Below are 27,284 nucleotides of genomic sequence, written 5' to 3'. Positions count from 1 at the left end.
GGGACAGCAAGGGCTGCTGCATATGTAAATGCACCCCAGCCCAGCTGCTCACATCTGCACCCCAAATCCCCCCTCTTTGCTAACTTCTACATGCCCTCCTCTGCTCACTATTGCACCCCCACAAAGCTGCTGACCTCTGCACACTGCCTCTTTGCCCACCTTTACACCCTAACCCCCTGCTCACCTTTGTACCTGATGGAACATCCAGCATGGCAGTGGCAAGCAGGACTCTCAAGCCTGCTTCCATTTGTTTGCATCCACATTTACCCATTTGCATATTGCTGGTTGCGTTATTTACATATGAATCTTGTGCTATTTACATATAAATAGTGCTCTGTTTACATGGGAATGTCATGCTATTTCCACATAAATGCTGTGTTATTTTTTTTATCAATCAGCTGCACACACTGTAGCAGCACTGGGCAGTAATAGTGACAGGCTCAGGGACAGGAGGACAATTACAGGACACTGCACTGTTTCTCTCCTTTCAGCAGCTGAAAGCTGGCAGGAGATAGAGGGAAAGAAGCCAGCTTTCAGCTGCTGGAAGGAGAGAAACAGTGCAGCGTCCTGTAATTGTCCTCCTGTCCCTCTGCACGATCCCCCTGTGTACCCCGGCAGCCCTAAACGGAGTATTTGATAAATGTGAGGGGCGATTGCTGACACCATGGACAGACAGCGGCACATTAGAATCTCACCCGCCTCCAGCGTCGGTGTGACTTCCTCCAACCCAGGTGCACCACCTCGTCTAGTCCATGCTCACCCGGACACGTCACCTCTGGCCCCAGAGCCGTGTGGGAGATGTGATTCTATGGGGGGGAAGCAGTGTGGATGAGATACACCTTGTATAGGATGGCCGGTCAGTATGCGCTCTTCTCACTCGCATGCCCACAGAGAGGGCTCTGCGTGCCAGCTGTGGCACGCGTGCCATAGGTTCGCCATCACTGATATATTTTATGCTATTGATGAATGGTGATGGGGGGCTATACTAACTTGCTCCTTTCCCTGTTTGGTTTTTGAAAATTCAATAAAAATGTATTGCAAAATAAATAAAAAATAAAAACACTACCAAATTCCAACAAGAAGACTTTATCAATTTGTTATTAAACATTTACTCCTCTGTCTGTGACTGAACTGTTAATTAGCATGAAGGAACTACCTTTCTGTAGAAACAACACCCTGACTGTACAACTGTAGCAAATACTGTATATCAAACTGTGAGTTTCATTCACAATATGTTTGAATCTTTTGAACACATTCACCTAAAGAACATCATAGATCAATTGGGACTGCAATAGGTGGGAAACCTGTCACACTTAGTAATGTTATCAAGCACTTTTATTTCCTTAGCGCCACAAAAGAGCTGAAAACTACATTAAATTGCAGCTTCATGTATTTTTTGTAAACCAGCAAGCAGCATATAAGTGGTCTCCATCTGCTGAAATGGAAAGGCACTACTGATATAAAGCAATAAATTACCTGCTCTCCAAAATTGCTTGTTCCACACTAGCGGTCTTTACTTTTGAAGACATTTCTAGGGAATGCTGGCTCATTGCAGACAAATACTTTAGAATGTGTTTTGTGCTCTCTGTTTTGCCTGCCCCGCTTTCGCCACTGCAAAAAAAAAAAAGGACATATAATGTTAACCAAAAAAGTATACATGTGGTAAATGCAATAATGGATTATATATTATTTTTTTCTCTTACAGAAATTAATACATAAATAACCATAAACACTGTTAAAGTATATCTAAAGCCAAAACATTTTGTTTTTATTTTTGATAGGGTATGGAAGGGTTTAAGCCTTGTACAGACTATGAGAAAATCAGGCGAACAATCAGTCGGTTTACCTCAATGCTTCACAGCAAGTCCGAGGATAGAAATAATGTACGAAAATTCTCGTACGACAAAGGATTTTATTTTATTTGATGTTTCTGATCATGCACAGTTTTTCGTATCTGATATTTCTCCTACGAAAATCATACGAAAACGGTACACATAAAATGAAAATCTTACGTTCTGTTCCCATATTAGAAAAATTTTGGAGTTTGTCCCTTCGGAAATTTGCATTCAGAAGGTCCGAATCAGCTGTCGAAAGTTGTGTACACACTATCAGAAAATCATACAATTTTTCCTCGGATTAAAAAGTTTGCCTGATTTTTAGTGTGTACAGAGCATTAGAAGCCCTGTCAGGTTTTTATTGATGTCTGTGTCACACTCTCTTTGTTCTGGTTACCAATGACACAGTGGAGTTTATTTACTAAAACATAAGAGTGAAAAATCTGGTGCAGTTGTGCATGGTAGCCAAACAGCTTCTAACTTCAGTTAGTTCAGTTACGCTTTGTCAAAAAACCTTGATAGGTTTCTATGCAGAGCTGCATCAGATTTAGCACTTTTCAGTTTTAGTAAATCAACCCTTGTTGATTTCTGACTTTGGAGGGATTTCCTCTGACTTTTTTTTGAGTCTCTGGGAAATTAAGTATATAAACCTTAAATCAATTTTTCAGTGTGTTTGGAATCATGTCTCACTGTAGTTCTCTTTGTGAAGTTATTGCAAAGTTTAAGGCTGACAACGCTAAGCCACTGTCTTGTAATTACCAGACTGATGTGCAAGGTCCTTCAGTTGGCTGTTGGGCTACCAATCTGCTAGCCCTGGTGGGCAGTCCAAATGTTAACTAAAGATTTGATTATGGCAGGCTAATATTACCTGTCATAATCACAGTGGCTTAGCGTTGTCAACCTAAAACAGTGTTGTTACTTGGCAGGATTCCCAGGAAACATTGCAAAAGATTTTAAAAAATGCACAAAAAAGAAAACTGTTTACAGTGGACATGTCAAACAGGAGAATAGATTTTGTGTTTATATAAATTTTAAGGGAAATCTCCTCAGTCTTATACATACAGCAAAAGAAATCCTGCAGTTTTTCCACCCTTTACCTACTCTGTTCAAAACTGAAATTAAAAGTTTATCTAGAGATACGCTTTAAGTTTTAGTATGTTACTATTAATATTAACATTAGGTATAATTCCATACGTGACACAGGGATGTTCAATTCCTATCGCCCGACGCCAGGGACATGCAGTTCGGGGTGCCTGGAAAGAAGTCTTTAACACTGAGCTCTGCTGCGGGCAAGCAGCAGGGTTTAGAGCTGACGTTTGGCTCTCTTATAAAAGCGATCCGCTGAATCGCTTTTACAAGCAGCAAGAGGGGCTTCCCCCCCCCTCCAGCCACCGTTCGTGGCCTGTCCTGTCCGATCAGGACACCCGATCAACCAGCCAGCGCTTCCCCTGGCGAATCATAGAGATGAACAAAGACGGGGACCACTCTTTCAGCCTCTATGATATAGGAAACAGTAAGTGTTGAGTATACATCACTATCAGTTTCCCAGGCGCCATTTTTAAAAATGGAAAGCATTTGCTCACACCGATCTTGGTGTGAAGTGCTTTTAAGGGCAGAGGAGGGATCTGGGGTCTTATTGACCCTAGATCTTTCCATAGAGTACCTGTCACTGCCTTTTGCTGTCACAAGGGATGTTTACATTCCTTGTGACAACAATAAAAGTGATACAAAAAAATAAATAATTAAGGCGACAGTGTAAAAAAAAAAAAAATAGTAAAAAAAAGTAAAAAAAAAGTTAAACAACTACCCATCCCCCATGCTCACACACAAAGGTAAACACACGTGTCGGTCACGCACTCATGCACGCAAACAGCGATTGTCCTACACATGTGAGGTATCACCACAAACATCAGATTATGGGCAGTAATTCTAGCACCAGACCTTCTGTGTAAATCTAAAGTGGTAATCTGTAAAGGCTTTTAAAGTGTCACCTTTGGATAGTAAAATGTATATCGTTTGTCATCGTTGTCGTTTTAAAGCAATACATGTTTGGTATCTATTTACTTGCCGTAACATCATCTTTTATACTGTACCATAAATGGATTATGTATTGTGTTTTTTTGCATACAAATTAAAAAGGTGTATTTTTTCCAAGAAAATAGCATTTAAAAAACCGCTGCGCAAATACTGTGTGACATATAAAATTGCAACACCCACCAATTTATTTTCTGGGGCCTCTGCTTTAAAAAAATATATAATGTTTGGGGGTTCTAACTGATTTTCTAGCCAAAAAATAAATAAAGCTCCTTTTGTTTTAAAAGCCCCAGACATTCCTAAAAATACCTCTGGTTAATAAAAAACATCAACCCTTCATAAATTCCATCCTGGGAAAAAAAAATGTCTTTGCATCAGGACAAGTAAATTGGGACACAGATTTAGTCCCTTGGGCAAGCAGTTTTTTTGAAAATTTCCACACCCTTGGTGACAGCATAATACTTTCACTTTCAATAGGTCTTTCTTAAGGCCTAATGTACACGGGACGATGAGGCAACCTTTTCTGAACGATTTTTTTGACAGCTTGAAACTGGTGTTTAAAAACGCCCGTTTAGCCGCGTTTGCATGCCGCGTTTAGTCCTGTTTAGCTGCGTTTTGCAGCATTCGCATCTAGGAGCGTTTATTTAAGATAACATCATAAGACCCTCCCAAAGCACAAAAAACAGTATTATTCAACAATTTCATTCATTCTGTGAGACCAAAGTGAGTAGCAGCAGCTGAGAGAGCAGCAGTGTACTTGTATCTACCTCAATTTCGGTGCTTTTTACTATGGATCCCATAATAAGCATATGTGAGGAAATGCTCCTGACGTTGCTGTTGATGAGGCTGGAAACACGTCAGAAATTGCGCGCGAGGACCAGAGTTCGTCGGTACTGGACTCATCAATTGATTGCGCAGCGCATGTCTGTAGGATATTTTTCCAACATGTAAGTACAGCTAGTGGTGTATTGGATTGGATCATGGGCTTATTAATGGTCTATGAAGCATTGCAAGCAATTACAAGTTTTTAAAATATTTTTTTTAGTGGTTTTTCATCATTTGCTGTCATTTTTAAGTTTTGTAATGTAAAAAAAAATAGGGCACCTTTAAAAACGCTTCTAAAGGAAAACGCAGCTAAACACCGGTACCATGTTTAGACACATTTGGCGTCTGAAACGTCGGAAACTTCGGCGTCTCCACTCATTTTTTTTCCTTCAAATAAAAGCCTCTGTGTACATGTACACATAAGATAACATTGGATGAGTTCGGGGGCAGCTGAAAAAAGCACCCAACTGCCTCTGAACGTCCGTTTACCAGCAGCAGTGTACATGAGGCCTTAAGGTTTGAAAGATACATAGTATGACCCGTACAATGTTCAAATGTAATCAACATTGTAAAAAGGTACACAGTGCAGCTGTGAGTCATAGAAAACAATAACGGTTATGATGATAAAGATCAATATTATGGCATATTATAAACTAGGTTTACAGTAACAATGACAGCATAGAAATTTCAAAAGTACAATGATGAGATGTTATTGGTTACAGCATGCAACGAAAATCACATTTTAAACCCCAAAATAGGAGCTGTTTTACTTGCCAAGAGTATTATAAAGTAATGTATACCTGCTACGCTATATATTTACCTGGCATAAGGTGAATAACAACATTTTTGAGAACCTATAATTCTACAAACCCAGTGTAAAATTCCACATTTCTCCTTCCGTTTGTGTGGCAAGACAGGAAATAAAAGAAAATCTCAATCGGGACACAAGCGATCAAAAAAGCAGATTGAGTCTCTAACCTTTCCCCATGATAAACCAAAAACAAAATGTTTTGCATGAACATCCACTTTAAAAAACCCCATGGCAAAAACATACTAGTGGAAGAAGAGTTTCTATGGTTTAACAAGGGGACATACCCCGAAAGCTTGTCCTGAAAAATTGTATGTTAGTGCAAATAAAAAAAAGTATCACGGACAGTACTCAATTTTCTCTATGGTTTAACACAAAGAAGTTATAGCACGTATATTACAATTGCATGAGGTCTGTATGAGCTATAGCTTCTATTAAACACAGGCTTTTGTTAGTTGAGGAATATGAACCACTTGTAATCTCAGATCCAACATACCAATTTGCAGTAATCAAAACAACAGCCCGGACTACAGCAGTCATACAATATAAAAATGACAGATCCGTGAATATACATACATTTCAAACTACTTGTAAACTCATATCTCATGCACTGGAGATTAAATGACTCTAGCTGTAAGGAAATATGTAACAATGGCACTCTTAAGGAATTTCTTGTAAATACATTTACTGTCAAATGATCATTGACAGATCATTTAAATGATTTTTTTTTTTTTTTTTTTCGCCCTTTGTGGTTGCTTTATGTTTGATAGCAAGACCGCGCCATTGGAAAGGAGTCTCATAAGGAATTAATAAAAAAGGGCAGCGTTGAGAAGAAGGGACTGAGTAATTGGCCAAATAAAAAAGCAATCTGTTGCTATAAACTGGTTTGGACAGCTTTAGCCAATCACGCAGTGCAATATTGTGGTAATAAATAATCTCTTACTAAAAGCTCAGTGTCTTGCAGCTTGGCGCCAGAAGGGAAATTAGAAGAGAAAACAATTCTTTTTTAACCACTGCAATGTCAATAATCTAATTGTAAATGTACTGTAATGCAACAGGCAAACTGAAAATGACAACGATGACCAAATATAGTTTGAAAAAGTACAAAATATGGTGGTTTGTGGTGCTGATAAAGGAACTGGTCTTGCAGATCCACTGAGATCTTTAAAACGTTAACATACTCTGGGGAATTGTAGAACAAAGGGGTACACCAAAATGAATAGTTTTCAGCTTTAGTTTGGAGCTTATAAAAGTTCTGGCACACAAATACCTGTTACTAATTGCCCTTATTACATGATACCCAGGTAAGTCTAATCTTTCCTCCTGCATGCTTCTCCCTGGTGTGGTTAGTGACTTAGAAGGTGCGGCCAGGATCAGGATGATGATGATGGTGATCAGCTTGCATGTTTAAAACAAGTAATGGGCCCATTTCCGGGCCTGTTTGCCTACCAGCGGAAACTCGCTTCCTATCTATTCTTGTCGGCCAAAAGAACGATTGCCCAAGCTTGGAGGAAACCAACTGTTCCCTTCCAGGGGGTAAGAGATCGCATGACCGGGTTGATGCTTAACAAACAGATGTCTAGAATCCGCAATGATACGCATGCTAAGTTCCTGAAAGTCTGGGAACCATGGCTGTCTTATGCCTTTCTACCCTCCCTCCTGCCAGCTTGGTCTGCCTATGACTGATGGCCTCGATGTCCCGAATCCTTACCTCTCCCCCCTCTCTAGGCCTCTAAACTGGGCCCCTTTTCTCACTAACTTTTCTCATCCGCTCTCTGGTTCCCTACCCATTAGGTGCTTCCTTGCTCTTTTCCTAGCGTCAACATTATATCTATCTGTCTCCTGGTTTCTGACCTACTCCTTTTTCTCAAATCGGCATAGACTATAAATTGCACCATTACATTGATTTTGATGGGCCTCATGCATACCCCGCTGTGGGGAGGCCTGTCTCCTGTTGTTACATCAGTTCTCTTTTTCACACTGCTGCATTTTGTTTATTGTTGTTTGCTAACTTTTGTTACCACTGGAAACGCTAGCCCCTGCGTGGGCGGAACAATCACATGTTAGCTACTTGTTAAACTGAATAAAAATTATTGAAACGGAAAAACAAGTAATGGCATCTCCCATATTTCTGATCTCACAGAACAGCTTAAACCTGTTGTCCGAGCACAACATTAAAAAAAAAAAACAGCCCTGGCCAAAAGTTTTAAGAATGACACAAATATTAGTTTTCACAAAGTCTGCTGCTTCAGTGTTTTTAGATATTTTTGTCAGATGTTACTATGGTATACTGAAGTATAATTACAAGCATTTCAAAGGCTTTTATTGACAATTACAATAGGTTTATGCAAGGAGTCAATATTTGCAATGTTGACCCTTTTTTTTCAAGACCTCTGCAATTCGCCCTGGCATGCTGTCAATCAACTTCTGGGCCACATCCTGACTGATGGCAGCCCATTCTTGCATAATCAATGCTTGGAGTTTGTCAGAATTTGTGGGGTTTTCTTTGTTCACCCGCCTTTTGAGGATTGACCACAAGTTCTCAATGGGATTAAGGTCTGTGGAGTTTTCCGACCATGGACCCAACATTTTGCTGTTTTGTTCCCCAAGCCACTTAGTTATCACTTTTGCCTTATGGCAAGGTGCTCCACCATGCTGGAAAAGGCATTGTTCATCACCAAACTGTTCTTGGATGGTTGGGAGAAGTTGCTCTCGGAGGATGTTTTTGTACCATTCTTTATTCATGGCTGTGTTCTTAGGCAAAAATGTAAGTGAGCGCACTCCTTTGGCTGAAAAGCAACCCCGCACATGAATGGTCTCAGGATGCTTTACTTTTGGCATGAGACAGGACTGATGGTAGCGCTCACCTTTTCTTCTCCAGACAAAGTTTTTTTCCGGATGCCCCAAACAATCAAAAAGGAGATTCGTCAGAGAAAATAACTTTACCCCAGTCCTCAGCAGTCCAATCCCTGTACCTTTTGCAGAATATCCGTCTGCCCCGGATGTTTTTCCTGGAGAGAAGTGGCTTCTTTGACACCAGGCCATCCTCCAAAAATCTTCGCCTCAATGTGTGTGCAGATGCACTCACATTGGCCTGCTGCCATTGCTGAGCAAGCTCTGCACTAGTGGTGCCCCGATTCCACAACTGAATCAACTGTAGGAGATGGTCCTGGCACTTGCTGGACTTTCTTGGGCGCCCTGAAGCCTTCTTCACAACAACAGAACCTCTCTCCCTGAAGTTCTTAAAGATCCGATAAATGGTTGATTTAGGTGCAATCTTAATAGCAGCAATATCCTTGCCTGTGAATCCCTTTTTGTGCCAAGTATTGATGACTGCACATGTTTCCTTGCAGGTAAGCATGGTTAATAGAGGAAGAACAATGATTTTGAGCACCACCCTCCTTTTATGGCTTTTAGTCTGTTATTCTAACTCAATCAGCATTACAGAGTGATTTCCAGCCTTGTCCTCGTCAGCACTGACACCTGTGTTAAGGAGAGAATTGCTGACATGATGTCAGGTTTTGTGCCAGGGCTGAAATGCAGTGGAAATGATTTTTTTGGGGGGGATTAAGTTAATTTTCATGACAAAGAGGGACTTTGCAATTAATTGCAATTCATCTGATCACTCTTCATAACATTCTGGAGTATATGCAAATTGCCATCATAAAAACTAAGGCAGCAGACTTGTGAAAATTAATATTTGTGTCATTCTCAAAACTTTTGGCCAGGGCTGTATTTTACCAAGTGCCCCAGATAAGAGCTATTTTGCTGCTTCTTTTGCCATCTTTTCTAAAGGCAGAGTATCTTGTTAAGAAACCAAAAACAAAGGGATAAGATTGTAGCCAGATACTTTGAAATATTTTATTTGATGCTTCAGTCAATTCTGCTGACAATCACTCTAATGCCGCGTACACACGATCGGATTTTCCGACAACAAAACCGTGGATTTTTATTCGAAGGATGTTAGCTCAAACTTGTCTTGCATGCACACAGTCACACAAATGTTGGCCAAAAATTCCGAACATGAGAACGCTGTGATGTACAACATGTATGACGGGACTATGAAAAGGAAGTTCAATAGTCAGTGCAGCTCTCTCTGCTTGATTTAGAGTATGCGTGAACTTTTGTGCAACGGACTTGTGTACACACAATCGGACTTTCCGACAACAAGTTTTGTTGGCGGAAAATTTAAGAACCTGCTATCCAACATTTGTTGGCGGAAATTCCGACAGCAAATGTTCGATGGAGCATACACATGGTCGGACTTTCCGACAACAAGTTCACATCGAACATTTCCCGTCGGAAAATCCGACCGTGTGTACGCGGCATAAGAGGAATTCCTGTGGAGGATTGAGGGGGAACACTTAGCAGATATGCCGGACAGAGGTCTATCTTGGGGAAAATAACAGTGAACAGCTGCAAAGAACACATTCAGAAAAAGCCCAGGCACAGCTGGGAAGGACCTACAGACATTTGAAGGTTCCACCATATACTGTAAAATGTTGTGTGAGAGCAAGGGTCTTCAAACGTTCTAAACAAATGGCCAGTTTACTGTCCTTCAGACTTAAGGGGGGCCGGAGTGTGGCCATTGGGAGTAGAATATGTCCTGGCATCAGTGGGAGTAAAAAAATGCCACCTCTTTGGTATTAGAGGAAGGAATAGTGCCCCATTGTTGGTGTGAATGGGAGGAGTAGTGCCTTCTTTGTTGATGTCAGTAGAAATTATGCCCCATTGTTGGTGTCAGTGGGAGGAATAGTGCCTTGTATCAGTCAAAGGAAAAGTGCCGCATGGCCCGGATATTGGCAAGCAAAGGGCTGCATCTGGCCACTGGGTAGCAGTTTAGAGACCACTGGATTAGAAAAAAATTCTGCCATGTTCGTAACCACCATGCATCATTGAAAAGCATGCTTACAACTATTTTGATTTTTTGATTTACAAAAAGCAAAAATTATGGAAATGATAGGCCACGGAATGCAAGCCTTTATTGCATGGATGTGCAACCAAAGTTTCTAGTTGTGCACGAATGGTGATAAATAGGAATTAATGTGTATATGTGTTCTGGACCCAGAGACTGGAATGCATATGCATTTTACATGCACACTGCATTTGTTATTTCTGTACACCAGAGCAAGGAATCCCTGCAACACCATTTGAAATTAAGGGGTCAGCAAGCAAGCTTACATACTTGTTAATTTAGGTTCTCTACCTACACACATGTACAATGAACTACAACACCCAGACAGTGATGCAATCAGAAAAACAAAAGCATAGCCAATACTCATGTGTGCCCCCAGCCTTGCTGTGCATAAGCACATGCTTCAGAACATAGATTACTTTACTGGCCATCTGTGACACCACAAGAAAAAAAAAAGAAAACAAAACAAAACAAAGGAAAACAAGCCACAAAACAGGAAAAGGAATTCAGCCATCACATCTAAGGACTTGTAGCTTTGCAGTATATAAAACTGTTGTTCTTGGGTTGAAAAGATCAAAGAGTTGGCAGCAAGTCTTCTATTTACTGTCTTTATGTCTGAGTATATATGCGTAAGAAATATGCATGCACACAGAGTAATCAAATCAGAGTTTTTAAAATAACTAATCCTTGCATTATGCTTACAGACATATGTTTTCAACAAGCAAGGCAATGAAAAAATTATTGAATGTAGGTATATGAGTTTAATATTTACACTTATATTTTGTCTTATTACACTACTGCAGCATATATCACAATTTAGATCAAAACTTGACTTTTTAATTAAAGTATATGAAATACTCAAACATGACCAAAACGTTGTAATATAATTACTAACCACAAGGGGGCACTAACTGCTCAAATGTATCAAGCATTCATTGAAAAAGCAGAACTAATTTTACACATTAAATTTGTGTTTGATTTAAGGATTGCATTTCATTGAAGGATATCAGTGTTATCTTAGGACAAACCATACCCAGGAAGCCAGCTAACCAACATAGCTGTTCTCAGCAACTACATTTTGGGTTGTGGGTGAAAATCAGCGTCCCGGAAGCTTGGGATCACACAGGGAGAGCATGTTAGAGCGCTTACATAAGGTCCAGGAAGGAATCAAAGTCACAATAGCAGGGATAAAAGGTGCCAGCCACTTACTGACAATAATTTGCTAAGTTATTCTAATAGTTACACCTTAATGTGCATTTTCCTCAGCTTTTTGATACAGCAAGGGTAGGTTAGAAACTTTTTCTACTCTTTATGGCCCCCCCCAGTGACAACGTTTTACTAGAACTGGAAATTAAATGAAATGTCCATGAGCTATATAGAAAGCAGTAAAACACTCTATTTTAGAGTAGAGCGTATGGTAGGGCTAGAGCTATCTACATCTCTGTTGGAGTTTTTTTTCACATTTCCTGTCTGGGTAACAATGCTGTCACTGGGACAACATGCGTCCCCGCATGCTCCCGCGCCAAAGAAAACGCATACGTAAGTCGCGCCCGCAAATATGAACAGTTTTCAAATCACACGTGAGGTATTGCTGCAATTGTCAGAGCGAGAACAATAATTCTTGCAAAAGACCTCCTCTCAAACTCTAAACTGGTAACCATTAAACATTTTTAAAGCGTCGCCTATGGAGATTTTTAAGTACCGTAGTTTGTCGCCACTCCAGGAGTGTACGCAATTTTAAACCGTAACATGTTAGGTATCTATTTACTCAGAGTAACATCATATTTCACAATATGCCAAAAAATCGGGCTAACTTTACTGTTTAGTTTTTTTTAATTTCAGTGAAGTGTATTTTCTCCACAAAAATTGCGTTTGAAAGACCGCTGTGTAAATACTGTTTGACATAAAATATTGCAAAGACTGCCATCTTATATATATATATAGATCTATATATATATATATATATAGATCTATACATATATATATATATATATATATATATATATATATATATATATATATATACAGTTGTGCTCATAAGTTTACATACCCTGGCAGAATTTATGATTTCTTTGCCATTTTTCAGAGAATATGAATGATAACACAAAAACTTATCTTTCACTCATGGTTAGTGTTTGGCTGAAGCCATTTATTATCAATCAACTGTGTTTACTCTTTTTTTAAAATCATAATGGCAACAGAAACTACCCAAATTACCCTGATAAAAAGTTTACATTTCCTGTGATTTTGGCCTGATAACATGCACACAAGTTGACACAAAGGCGTTTGAATGGCTATTAAAGGTAGCCATCCTCACCTGTGATCTGTTTGCTTGTAATTACTGTGTGTGTATGCGTTTATGGACTCCTGACAGACCCTTGCATCTTTCATCCAGTGCTGCACTGATATTTCTGGATTCTGAGTCATGGGGAAAGCAAAAGAATTGTCAAAGGATCTGCAGGAAAAGGTAAGTAAACTGTATAAAACAGGAAAGGCATATAAAAAGATATCCAAGGAATTTAGAATGACAATCAGCAGTGTTCAAATTCTAATCAAGAAGTGGAAAATGAGGGGTTCTGTTGAAACCAAACCACGGTCCGGTAGACCAAGTAAAATTTCAGCCACAACTGGCAGGAAAATTGTTCGGTATGCAAAGAAAAACCCACAAATAACTTCAGGTGAAATACAGGACTCTCTGAAAACATGTGGTGTGGCCATTTCAAGATGCACAATAAGGAGGCACTTGATGGTCGAGTCGCCAGAAGAAAGCCATTACTACGCAAATGCCATAAAGTATCCAGCTTACAACACGCCAAACAGCACAGAGACAAGCCTCAAACCTTCTGGCACAAAGTCATTTGGAGTGATGGGACCAAAATTTATCTTTTTGGACAACCATAAATGCTACATTTGGAGAGGAGTCAACAAGGATGAAAGGTATGGAGGTGGATCGCTGATGTTTTGGGGATGTGTGAGCTACAAAGGCACAGTAAATTTGGTCAAAATTGTTGGCAAGATGAATGCAGTATGTTTTCAAAAAATACTGGAGGAACATTTGCATTCATCAGCCAGGAAGTTTTGCATGGGATGTACTTGGACATTCCAACATGACAATGATCCAAAACACAAGGCCAAGTCGACCTGTCATTGGCTACAGCAGAATAAAGTGAAGATTCTGGAGCGGCCATCTCAGTCTCCTAACCTCAATATCATTGAGACACTCTGGGGAGATCTCAAACGTGCAGTTCATGCAAGACTGCTCAAGAATTTACAAGAACTGGAGACTTTTTTCCAAGAGGAATGGGCAGCTTTACCATCTGAGAAGATAAAGAGCCTCATCCACAAATACCACAAAAGACTTCAAGCAGGTAACTGATGTTAAAGGGGGCAATACATGGTATTAACTGGGGTATGTAAACTTTTGATCAGGGTCATTTGGGTAGTTTCTGGTGCCACAGTTGATTGATAATAAATGGCTTCAGCCAAACACTAACCATGAGTGAAAGAAAAGTTTTTGTGTTATCATTCATATTTTCAGAAAAATGGCCAAGAAATCATAAATTCTGCCAGGGTATGTAAACTTAGTGTCAAAAATAGGCTTGGTCCAGAAGTGGTTAAAGTTGCATTTTTGTTTGTCAAAAAGCAATATTTTTGTTTATACTACTGGAGATTTTAGTCAACTAAAATGTACCGGAGATTTTAGTTCTTGGTTCATTAAAGTCCCACCTTTTGAGGGACCCCATTTTTTTTTTTGTATTACGGATGTGGACCTGAACCAGCTCTTTTCCAAATAGTTGGCAAACAACCTTTATACATATCAAAGAAGAGAATGCCACCACCAGTATTTATGTAGGTCAGTAGAACTTTGGAGTGTAAATGGGACAGATATGTGTGAATTCATCAGCCAGCCAGGACAGAAAACGGCCGTGTGATGCTGAATGTCACTCAGCCAGATGTATACTAGAACAGAATACTCTTTGAGGATTGTTGTATGCATGCAATGGGACAGAAATGTTTAGAAAATAAAGCAATGCTATCAGGATGCACTTGGTAAGAGAAGATGAGTATCAAAAATAAATTTGGAGTTCTGGGTAGAATGGTCAACAATTTCAAGATTTTTAGATTTTCATTGCTGTATATTTCCTGTTGTAAACTGGGACAGGAAGTGAACAAAATCCCTTCAAAAGGAATATAGTCAGTAGCACTCTTCATTTGTTTAATTTAATTGGGAAGAGCTATAACCTAGGTATCTGCTGCCCGTATGCTCCCAATGAGATTTCCTTACTCTGTTTAACCTCCCTGGTGGTATTCCCGAGTCTGGCTCGGGGTGAGATTTCAGTACCAAAAGCGGTAACCCCGAGCCAGACTTGGGATCGCATCGCTGGATCCTGGAAGACGTGACTTACCTTGTCTCCGGGATCCCGCGATGTTCTCCCGCTGTGTTCGGCGGCCAGATCTTCCGCCCGATGCACCGTGTGCCCATTCTTCCGTTCCCTGTGAGCGTAGCGACGCAGGGGGTGGAACCAGTGGCAAATTCAAAAAGTATAAAACACAAACACACTGACACATTGTAATCCTATTGGATTACATTACTAAATAAAATAAAATTGACCTCAGTTTGCCCCCCCAGTGCTTTGTCCGGTGCCCCTGCCTGCAGTTTTACTGTACTTTCTGTCTGGAAACTGCAACGCGACCATGGCATCAAACCTCAAAAGTGGCATATGACCTGCTGGAAAACAGCAAGACAGAATCGCTTGCAGAAGTGAGTGATAGCGATTCATGGGGAAGTTCGTCATCAGGTAAACGATTTCAGCGATGATCCTGCGACTGTGCCCAGTGAGGTGCGGTCTTGGTGCTCAATTGACTGCGGTACGGAGCATGCAGCGCCCCCAAGATTCCCGTTCACCGGAGCACCTGGTATCAAAGTGGAGGTTGAAGATGGCAGCCCCTTGGGATACCTCCAACTCTTTTTGACTGATGAGGTTATAGAAAGAATTGTTACAGAGACCAATCAGTACCAGGAGCAACAAGCTGCTATACCTCAGAGGTTTTCAAGGAGCAGAAAATGGGAACCAGTGACCAAGGAAGACATCTGAAAATTTCTGGGCCTAATTATTTTCCAGGGAGTGGTGGGGAAACCCCTGCAGAAGTGGTACTGGACAACCAACAAAATACTAGCCACTCCTTTTTTGGCACCATCATGTCGAAATACAAATGTTCTCTCATAATGAAATATCTGCATTTTCAAAATAATGAAGAATTGATGAGACTTCTCATCCAGCTCCAAAACTGAAAAAGATTTGGGATCTATATCAAATTATTCAGAAAAATTTCCAGCAGACCTATGTACCAGACAGAGACATCAGTATCGACGAAAGTCTAATGGCCTACAAAGGAAGACTTAGCTGGATACAGTACATCGCATCTAAGAGAGCATGATTCGGCATAAAATCATTCATGCTCTGTGAAGCCAGCACTGGTTACATATGGAATTCGGTCCTTTACAACGGGAAAGAGACCAAATTCAACGACAGATTCAGTAATTATGGAATGGCAACCGCTTCTGTTCTTACTTTGATTGAGTCATTGCTGAATCAGGGGTACTGTGTAACCACAGATAATTTTTATACTTCTCCAGAACTCTATGAGTTCCTTCTACAACACAAGACGGATGCATACGGGACTGATAGAGCTAACTGGCGTGACATGCCGCCAACCTTTGGCAATAAAAAGCTCAAGGCAGGAGAAATAGTTGCCTGGCAAAAAGGCAAAATGATGGCACTAAGATGGCGCGACAAAAAAGATGTGTGCCTAATGAGTACCATTCACAACACCTCTACTGTCAATGTATATACAAAAGGTGGAAAAGACGTAATGAAACCTCAAAACGTAATGGACTACAACACCATGGGAGGTGTTGACAGAGCTGACCAGGCCATGACTTTTTATCCTGCTATGAGAAAGCAACAAAAAAAATATTACAAAAAATCTTCAGGCACCTTCTTGAACAGAGCCTGTGGAATGCTTTCATTCTTCTAAACAAAAAAAGAGTGACAGGCCTGTGGTTCATGCAGACTTTGTTTGGAAAGTTGCCGAACTTATATTTCTCAAGCACCAAACACCAACCACTGTAAATAGATCTGGACGTCGTGCTGCTGGTGTTGTGAATCCGGAACGCCTGACAGGTCGACTCTTTATGGACCACATTCCACCAATAGAAAAGAAGGCAGCACCCACAAGGATGTCTGTAGTCTGCTGCTCTAAACGTGACGACACAGGAAGGAAAATCAGAAAAGATACCCGGTTCTACTGTCCTGACTGTGACGTCGGACTTTGTGCTGTACCCTGTTTTAAAATTTTCCATACCCGAGATGTTTACTAAAGCAATATGACTATTAATATTGCACTCTTGTTTGGCCAAAAAAAATGTCAGTGTTTTTGATTTATATTATTTACTAAAATGTATTGAATAAAAAGTATTATTACTATTATATTATTATTTGCTATTATTTATAGTTATTTATTATATTATAATTTATGATTTTGTGTTTCAACCTTTATCATACCCAGGATGTCTACTAGACTCTTGTTTGGACAGATTTCAGTGAGTTATACCTAAGAATTACAGGCCTACAATATAAAACGCCACATTTCCATGCAAAAATAATGGTACCGCTTTCAGCACCTAAAATCCAAAATAATCATACCACCAGGGAGATTAAAGGCTCCCTCCTCCTCTCCCTGTCGCCGGGCCAGTAGGAGAGAGGAGCAGAGCCTCGCGCATGCGCAGTAGGGTTCCCGGCGTCAAGCCGTAAGGCTACACTGCCGGGTTCCCTTACCCGCAATCGCGGCGGCAGCACCCGACAGCTGATGGAAACATCAGCTGCGGTGCCGACATTGCGGGACTCCAGGACAGGTAAGTGTCCTATTGTTAAAAGCCAGCAGCTGCAGTATGTGTAGCTGCTGGCTTTTAATAATTTTTTTTTTCTTTTTGGGCGGAACACCGCTTTAAGATTAATTTTTTTTACCTTAATGCATTCTATGCATTAACCCTCCTGGCGGTATTCCCGACTGTGGCTCGGGGTTAAATTTCAGTACCATTAGTGGTAACCCCGAGCCACACTCGGAATTGCTTTGCAGAATCCTGGTACAGCGTACTTACCTTGTTACCAGGATCCTGGGCTGTCCCCCCGGCAGATCATCTGCCCGATGCTCTATGTTCCAGGAACCGTTCCCTGCGAGCGTCGTGACGCATGGGGCAGAGTCCGGAGGCAAATTCAAAAAGTACAAAAAAACATAACACATTCAATACACTGTAATCTTACAGATTACATTACTGTATCAAATCATTTCACCTCCCTTTTGTCCCTAGTGCTTTGTCCAGTGCACTACATGCACTTTTATATAACAAACACATTACAGCTATCAAGAAAGGACGCACGAACCACAGAGTCCCTAAACCCTATCTGCTTTGTCACAATCAAAATCCAATGGGGACTAGGTTTCAAATTATAGATAAATTTGTGCCCCATTGGAGAGGTGAGTCCAACATTAGAGGTGTATCTATACTTTTTGGATACACCAATTCAAATGTTATACACCTCATGGACTTAATATTGATTGGGACATCAATGCATTTATTAATCAGTCTTGACCTAACATCAAGCTTTGTGCTTCTTACCCTATGGAATTGTATTCCACACTGTAGCATTTATTTAAATATTTTAGGAAGTTTATATGACATTTGAAACTATTTCATATTCCAATTTTTCTTCTCCTTTTTGCTTTTTTGAATTCTTGCTTCCTTTCTCTCACTATATCTCATATCTAATTTTTCAGGCACACGGTCCCTTGATTGGGCTGTTGTTAATGATATTTGATAGATACATCTTTCAGACACAATAGATGCTGTTAATTGGGGGTAATATTTGATGATACCTTTTTAGGTTCCCTCCGGTGTATTGTTTTGTTTCATATGCTATTTCACATATTTTATTTTTTGACTTATTATTCATATTCATGTGTTTTATTTCTGTTTTGTGCGTTCTGACGTGCAGAAATCCAAATTATCACATTACTGCTTATTTTTGTTAAAATACTAATTAGTTATGTATCCCATTATTATTGCCACACATAATACACGTTCGTTTCACTTCCCCTTAAGCACTTTGAAGCACATATGCGTTTCAATCCCATCATGATCTAGTTCCGGCTTCCGCTTTCCTGTGATACCTACTCCCGAGGCACGCACTGGGTTACAATGCAACGTTGGTGACATGGGGATTATGTGATCGCCACTCGCGTCCCATTTGCTGTTAAGCAGAAGGTGTGTTTGTCAACCGAGAGTTGTTGATTGGATAACGAGATGGAGGCTTGGCTTCTGGTCCAAATGGGTTGCATCTCATTGGCTCAGCATCGCGTCACATGATTGACAATTGGCATGCATGCCGATGAACCCGGAAGTCAGGCTGTATACAGTCCGATCAGGTGTTTGATTTTTTTTAAATCATATTTTCTATATATAAGCGCAGCGTTGGCAGGTTGGCACATATCCCAGCAGAAGTCTATGAGGACGAAATGTGTAGGGTCTATTTGCTAGTCCAGCCACTTTTTTACTGCGCTTTTTATTTGTTCAATTGAACCAAATTTTTATTGCTACTATTGTTTTTATCGTATGTTGGAAGATACATTCTTTTGAATAAACCCTTTATCCGTTTGTTTGATTTACACCATGTGGAGGCTCTCCTTTTTCTTTTATATTTTGGGAGCTGCCATTTACTGAGAGGACTGTGGATGTTGATTAAAAGCTCTCTACATCTCTGAGAGGGACGGCTAACAAGACAGCTGGGCGTAGCCTCAGCTTATTTTCTTTGGTGAGTAGAGTTCCAAGCCTCCTTTCCAGCTGGAATATTCCATTGATTTGGACCAGGCCTACACCCACCACTTGGCGGTATAAGCTCGTTTGACTCACCGCTCATGGTGTGTGAGTCCACCACTGCTGGAAAGAGTACCTCAACTTCTTCCATCTTTTGATGCTATCAATATGAAGGCACTAACCAGAATGTCAGCTCTATTCTAGAGCATTTTGAGAAGCATACAGAGATTCGGGATATTAATATTATAATATATACATCTACATGAACTTTTTCTTTATACAGTATATGGACTTTAGATGATAAACATCATGTCTGCATGATACAATTCATTCATGTTTTTGGATAGCCATCGTTTTGAATTACGGGGCACCCATTGTTCATAGTGTTATTTATTTATTTATGTCCCTATGTTTGTCATTTAGTGACCTGTAGGATTTTTATCACACAGTGAGCAGATGTATAACTCCCTTTTCATATTCCATTTAAATAATTTCACACATTTTTAATTTCTCTTTATTTTCAGTGTGCTTCACCACTGTTCACACACTTTTTGTTATTTTACCAGTAAGGGCTCACACTGATGTATTATGCGGATTTAGTACATATGTTACGTGTTTTGAACATCCAATTGGATGATTGAGACTCTCTGCGACTTTTTGTTGCATTTTTTCACAGGTATTATTAAATACCCATTTATGCACATCACACGTTGGAACACTGGTATTTCACTTTTTATATCTTTTATATCATATTTATTAAAGTGAAAAGTGCAACTCTACATTTAGACACAGTCGCATCATTGCAACTTGATATATGTTTCACTATATATATTGTTTGATTTATTTTTAGATTTTGAGTGTTACATTAGGGTTTAACCTCCCTGGCGGTATGATTATTTCGGATTTTAGGTGCTCAAAGCGGTACCATTATTTTGCATGGAAATTTGGAGTTTTATATTGTAGGTCTGTAATTCTTAACAATAACACACTTATATCTGTCCACCAAGAGTCCAGTAGATATCCCGGGTATGATGAAGTTTGAAACACAAAAACATAAATTATAATATAAAAAATAAATATAAATAATTAAAAAAAATAATAATATAATAATAATAAAATATATTTCCCCACGATTCACTATCGCTCAATTCTGCAAGTGTTTTAATTTACTATCGCTGTTTTCTAGCTGGTCTAAAGCCACTTTTGACATAAAGGGACACTTTTTGGTTGCTATGGACAATCTCAAGTTTCCAGGCAGAAAGAACAATATATATAATATAAAACTGCATGCAGGGCACTGGACAAAGCACTGGGGACAAAAGGGATGTGAAATAATTTCATACAGTACTGTAATCTGTAAGATTACAGTACTGTATGTGTTATGATTTTTACTTACTTTTTAATTTGCCGCCAGGCTCCGCCCCCGTGCGTCGCAACGCTCGCAGGGAACGGAGCCTGGCACAGAGAGGCTTCGGGCAGAGGATGGAGCCCGCAGACACAGCAGGGGACATCGCAGGATCCTGGGGACAAGGTAAGTAACTTTTGCCTGGATTCTACGATGTGATCCCGAGTGTGGCTCGGGGTTACCGCTAATGGTGCTGAAATTTAACCCTGAGCCACACTCGGGAAAACCGTCAGGGAGGTTACGGCACTATTTGTACACAGAATCTTATTCTGATTATCTTCAGAATATTCATTCACTACCAGCGCTACACTTTTTACTTATACTTTTATATTATATATACTGTTCTTTCTGCTTGGAAACTTGAGATTGTCCATGGCAACCAAAAAGTGTCTCTTTACGTCAAAAGTGGTTTTAGACCAGCTAGAAAACAGCGATAGTAAATTAGAACACTGAGCGATAGTGATTCGTGGGGAAATTAATTTTATTATTATTATATTATTATTTTTAATAATTATTTATAGTTATTTATTATATTATAATTTATGATTTCGTGTTTCAAACTTTATCATACCCGGGATGTCTACTAGACTCTTGTTTGGACAGATTGAAGTGTGTTATTACTAAGTATTACAGGCTTACAATATAGAACGCCAAATTTCTATGCAAAACAATGTACTGCTTTGAGATTCAAAAAAAACAGACATAATCATAACGCCAGGGACGCTACGGTAAAAAACCTTCTGTACTGCAGGATCCCCCCAGTTCCCTCACCCACCTTTATACGTACCCAATCCAGCGATGTGCTTGAGAGCAGCCGCTCTCTCCCTCCTTACTTGGCAGATTGATAGCAGTGGGAGCCCCTGGCTCCTGCTGCTGTCAATCAAATGCTGTGATGAAGGAGCAGGGGCTGGGCCGAGCCGCCACTCTGTGTCAATAGACGCAGACAGGGTGGCTCGGGGGCAAGCACGCATGAGTGCCCCCATAGCAAGCAGCTTGCTATGGGGGCACTCACTGAAGAGGAGGAGCCAGGAGCGCCAGTGGGGGACCCCAGGAGAGAAGGATCGGGGCTGCTGTGTGCAAAACTACTGCACAGAGCCGTTAGTTATAACATGCTTATTGTTATAATAAAAAAATAAAAGTTTAATGTCACTTTAATATAATAAGGACAAGTTGTAGATAGCAGACAAAAATAAAACCTAACAGAGGTTTTAATCCATTCTCCACTTTACGCAATACAAGTTCCTCTTTAATTTATTACATATTAATCATACTAATCAGATATATACTACTACTGCTACTTTTAATACTGCTGCTGATACTACTGCTACTACTACAACTACCACTATTATTAATAAAACTAATTATTGCATCAATGGATCTTACCTTATGAGAACACATTGGTTGTCATGTCTTTTCCATAAGCAACGGTAACACTCATTGGCCACAGCAAAGATGTGAGGTGGTATTTCTCCCATGTGATGTCTGCTATACAACTCTGATGTGTTTTGGTCATATAAACCAGGAATCAATTTGTAAGGGTTCACAGAAGTCAATATAGAGCCAATATATGTCTGAAAAACAAAAGATAGGAAAACTATTTAAAGAACTTCAGCCATAAACATAAAAAGATAAATTAAGATAGAGAAGGATGATTACTGGAAAGGATGGGAAGGGATATTTATTATTATGAGAGGTATTTATATAGCACCGACAATTTACACAGTGCTTTACATCTATATTGTACATTCTCATTAGGTCCCTGCCCTGAAGGACTTGAAAACAAAAAAACCTTGTGCCAAAAACTAGTGTTAAAATAAAACTAAATAGCTGCTCCCCAAAAAGTGTAGATAATCTACTGAACTGGAAAGAAATAGTGATAGGGGGCGCTATATGTAGTATAAATAACCAACTGTGTTAAAGTGCCAATGATAACATTAAAAGGATATACTAAATAACCTGGAAGTGACGTGACCGGAAAGCGCCTCGAAGTACATTTCGTTTTACAATGTCATCAGGAAGCGTTCCGGTCACTAAGCAGAAGACACTAAATACCATGGAATTTGTTTTTCTATTTTTATCTAGATTAATGACTTCATTATATTATTTTGCTTAGGTCCTTCTATTTCAGATATTTACTATGGATTGTGGGTTATATATTTTATCAATGGTATTGAATGACATTATTTATGGTACACCTCTCAACGGGGGATATTTGAATGGGAGGGAATGAGTTAGGTGGGGATTAACAAACCTACCTACCAATCACATTCCACTTCTATGGTATTTAGTGTCTTCTACCTAGTGACCAGAATGCTTCCTGATGACGTTGTAAAACGAAATGTACATAGAGGCGCTTTCTGGTCACATCACTTCCGGGTCCTGGCTTCCGGTTTGTCTCCAAATGGCAGTAGAACGCACGGCGATCTCTGAGCGCGAGCTGGGCGGTGTGCGGCTCCTTTCAGCACTACACGCGAGCTATCCTGAGTGCTGTGACAAGGCACCTTTACATGTACGCAGGCAATTTTAATATTTTTCTTTTATTTACAATGGGAAACCATGGTGGAGAGGAGGATGTAAATATACAAGTCTCCTGATTTATCCCTAAGAATATCCAAGCAAGATTTTTCAATTAAGCATCATTTGACCTTCTTTTTAAATAAAGAGGTCATGGATTTCTGACGAGTAGGACATCCCATTTGAGCACATTGGGTGTGTGGTTTGAGTACATTGCCAAGTGGTGGAGGAACTTTTTTTATGATATTGGTTTATTGAAGATATTTCACTGAAGACTATATGGATTGTCCAAAGGACATTTGAACTATTATTGTTTAATTTTTGTGTTCAGCATTTTGCACTTCCATGTATCTGTTATATGTGGTCTTATTTGGTATATCCCTTTTATGTTATCACTGGCACTTTAACACAATTGGTTATATAATATACATCTAGCGCCACCTATCACTATTTATTTCCTGCCCTCAAGGAGCTTACAATCTAAGCTCACCAACCCACATTCATGCATACACATACTAGGGTCAATTTAGACAGGAGCCAATTAACCTAATATCTCTGGATCGTGGGGGGGAAACTGGAGTACCCACCTGAAACCTATGCATGCACAAAGAGAACATACAAACTCCAGGCAGGTAGTGCCATGTTTGGTATTCAAACCGACGACCCTCATTTATTTAGGGTAAACACAGCCATGGTCTGTGTCCCTGGTTGGATTTTTTTTTTTTGTTAAACGCCTGTTGTTATTTCACAATCAGGACTGTTCCAGGGGTCTATTCTCTGTTTAGAATCAGAGCGACCTTTTACAGAATGATTTGTTTGCTTTTAGAGTTCTGCAAATTTAAGGAAATGTGAAATAATGAAACTAAAGATTTTTCATTAGTCAATAGTGGTAGCACACCAAAACCATGTAATATGTACTAATTTAAACTACAAATTACAGTAAGGACACACCATTATACAAATACACAATACAAAACTTGTAAAAAAAAAATAAACCCTGCCAGCATGCAAAGGGGACCTAAAAAAAAATTATACATATAAGCAAGGCATGTGGTCTCCCTTTATATGTGCAAATGTATGCAACTTAAACTTTGCACTCATGTGCATGACTCTTTGCCAGTTATAATTTGATAAGGAAGCTCCCTTGTTCTTTTTTAGCAGTGTTTAGGAAACACACAGGATATCCTTAGATTCCCTGTATGAGTCTGGATTTCTCAAGAGCCACTGTACCTTTTGGGAAAACTCCGGGGAAGCTTGTTCTCAGTTTAAATATTTCCACATATAGTTAGAGCTATACTGTATGTATGTCCCTTTGTTGCTGCTTCCATTGACTAGGGTAAGACCACGTGTTATAGAGATGCCTTGGTATGGCATGTGACTTTCACAAAAAAATGTCAAATGTATCCCGCTAATATTTCCAATTGTATAAAAAAAATAATTAATTAGGCCTTCATTGTTTTCTGCATTGTGTCTTGTATATTTATATTTTGTAAAGCACACATATCACTGTACCAGAGAAAAAAACTCCCATTTGCCAATTTTTTTTCTAATCCTGTTTATAGTTTTCCCAGAGAAAAGTTGTGGTTTACTAAGGCTGAAAACTCAACCATTTTTCCAGCAGCATTTACATTCCCAGATCATATCATCTGCATTTCCTGACCATAGGACAGGGCTAGATTTAGCTTTTGACAGGATGACAGATCTACATAAGTACTCTGGAAAAATATGGTAAAGTGAGGAATGATAAAAAAAATGCTACTTTTTTTGTATTTTCTTAATTTCTGTTAGGGACAGACTGATTCCCTTTCTGCTTGTTTTTCTCATATTTCACTCATCTGGTTGTTAGCCATTACTTTCTTTGATGTCAGAGCTGGAGAACAACAAATATGTCATTCTATTTTTGAAATGGTTTCTGTCCAGTAAAGCCACACACAGAATTTTCCGCAGTATCAGATTTCAAAAATGGATGTTCTACCACTTTGCTTAACTATATTTCACTTCATCTTTGTGGTACAGCCATCAAACTCTATAAATGGCAGTCTACACATGCTAAAATGTCATTTTCTTTTACAGTAGAGCATTTAACACTTTTGTAGCTTGTTCATGATTCAATGTGTAACGTATTCATACAGGTAAGTACTTGTTCCTGTAAATACTATTCAATCCCTATAAATTTAAAGTGTAAATGTCCACATAGTATACATCAAGTAGAATTTCTTTGTGATCTCCAAGGCTAACTATCTGCATTTTACAGTTCTATTCCCCAGATTACAGGTAAGCTAATTGGTATGCCTGTTGCATTGGCGATTTACGTTTAGGGTGCCATTAATAATGTATTGGCACCCGCATCTGAATGCAAAGGCAGTGAGTTTTGAAATTTGATGCGGAATCGTACACATAACGCACCTTTCCTGTATCCCGTTCTGGTGTGAACCGGCCCTTAGATTATGCTGGTTCTTAACTCTGTTACATCTATCCTCTACTGAAGAACTATTTTGCCCTCAGCTTCATGTTACTACAAGAAGGACACAGTATAATCATGGTAACATTGGAAATAGGGATGGTCAGATTCTCCTGACCAATGAAAAAGTAACAGCAAAAAAGTCTTAATTGTCCTAACATTAACTTGTCCAGTACACAGTGGGAGGGATTTACTAAAACTGGAGAGTGCAAAATCTTGTGCAGGTGTGCATAGAAACCAATTAGCTTCGAGGTTTTATTATCAAAGCCTAATGTGTTACTAAACCCAGGGCTCACCATTCACTATATCTGGTCTCCCACAGTACACAGAACATGGAAATGCAATAATTTTAGTAAACTTATACTGCTAAATACCTTTTCTCGTCAGCAGTATATAGCAGTCTTGTGAATTCTATCAGTGTCTGGTGAAAGCTTGTTGGATGAGTTTTCATTCTCCCCTGATTGTCCTATGAGGCTGCAAGTCCCCTGACCCTCTGTCTGAACAGTGCTGATCACATGCACTCTTCCAAGAAAAAAAAACTCTCTAGCAATACATACCAAACTGAGCATGTACAGCCTGACTCTAGTAACTGTCTTATCCGGACATGTTTTGGAGAAAGTGCGCAAAGGGGAGGATCAGAGAAGACAGGATCAAACAGCCTTTTTACACAATGCAAATGATTAACCCCTTAGGTTCCACAGTGAGCATAGCAAGCATGCTTTACTGCATATACAGAATGATTTTACTGTTGTGGGTTTAGTAACACTTTAATTGAATAAGCTGAAATTAGAAGCTGATTGGCTACCATGCACAGCTGCACCAGATTTTGCACTTTCCAGTTTTAATAAATCTCCCCCAATGTTCCTGCAGCTTTGTCACCAGGCATGCATACACCAAACTGCCACAGAAAATAATAACTATCCATTTTATTCTCCACAGACGGTTATTATTCTCTATTATTGGACCTTCATATATGTGACTTATCAAAAGCTACCAGAATCCTTGACATTATAAGCATTGACAGGCTCTAGGTATGTAGTAGCAGTGAAAAGAAAAGTTTGTTTGCATCTGGGTAGAGACTGAGTTGTTTGTTTACATTGTATCTGTGCTCGGAAGATGGACTTTAAATTACATATTTGTAAAAAGCAATAAAAGGGATGTACAGCAAACTATCCCTGACCTTCTTTGCTGCTTATAATGTGAACTAATTAATTCCCAAAGATCCCCAAAGAGCACGACAAAGACTCTGAATTTGGGCTTTAGCGAGTTTCCATTACAGGGCTGGCAGGCAGCCAAGATTCTGGTGCAACAGAAATTAATAAGAATAAAAATAAGATTTCTGTGCCTCTGCTGTTAATTCTAAAAACACATTTCTCCACATTCCCTTTAATGACAGAGGTGAATGAGGGCTTGTATTTTTGTAAATATTTTATTATATCTTTTCATGTGACAACACTGAAGAAATGGCACTTTGCTACAATGTAAAGTAGTGAGTGTACAGCATGTATAACAGTGTAAATTTGCTGTCCTCTCAAAATAACTCAACACACAGCCATTAATGTCTAAACCGCTGGCAACAAAAGTGGGTACACCCCTAAGTGAAAATATCCAA

At 39.5% G+C, this 27,284-nt stretch overlaps 1 protein-coding gene across 1 annotated transcript in view; it reads right to left on the bottom strand.

The window, feature by feature from the left end:
- Nucleotides 1–27,284, bottom strand: part of MYO10 (myosin X) — a 280,901-nt gene that overhangs the window by 160,538 nt on the left and 93,079 nt on the right. The window contains exons 3-4 of the mRNA XM_073630851.1: nt 22,081–22,268; nt 1,477–1,611 (exon numbers count right to left, since the gene is read on the bottom strand). Coding sequence (XP_073486952.1) covers nt 1,477–1,611; nt 22,081–22,268 — 323 coding nt within the window. The remainder of the gene's footprint in view (nt 1–1,476; nt 1,612–22,080; nt 22,269–27,284) is intronic.

The sequence above is a fragment of the Aquarana catesbeiana genome, linkage group LG05 (assembly GCF_042186555.1).
Source record: "Aquarana catesbeiana isolate 2022-GZ linkage group LG05, ASM4218655v1, whole genome shotgun sequence".
NCBI lineage: Eukaryota > Metazoa > Chordata > Amphibia > Anura > Ranidae > Aquarana > Aquarana catesbeiana.
Note: the sequence above shows the minus strand (reverse complement) of the source record. Positions and strands in the feature narration are given on the sequence as shown.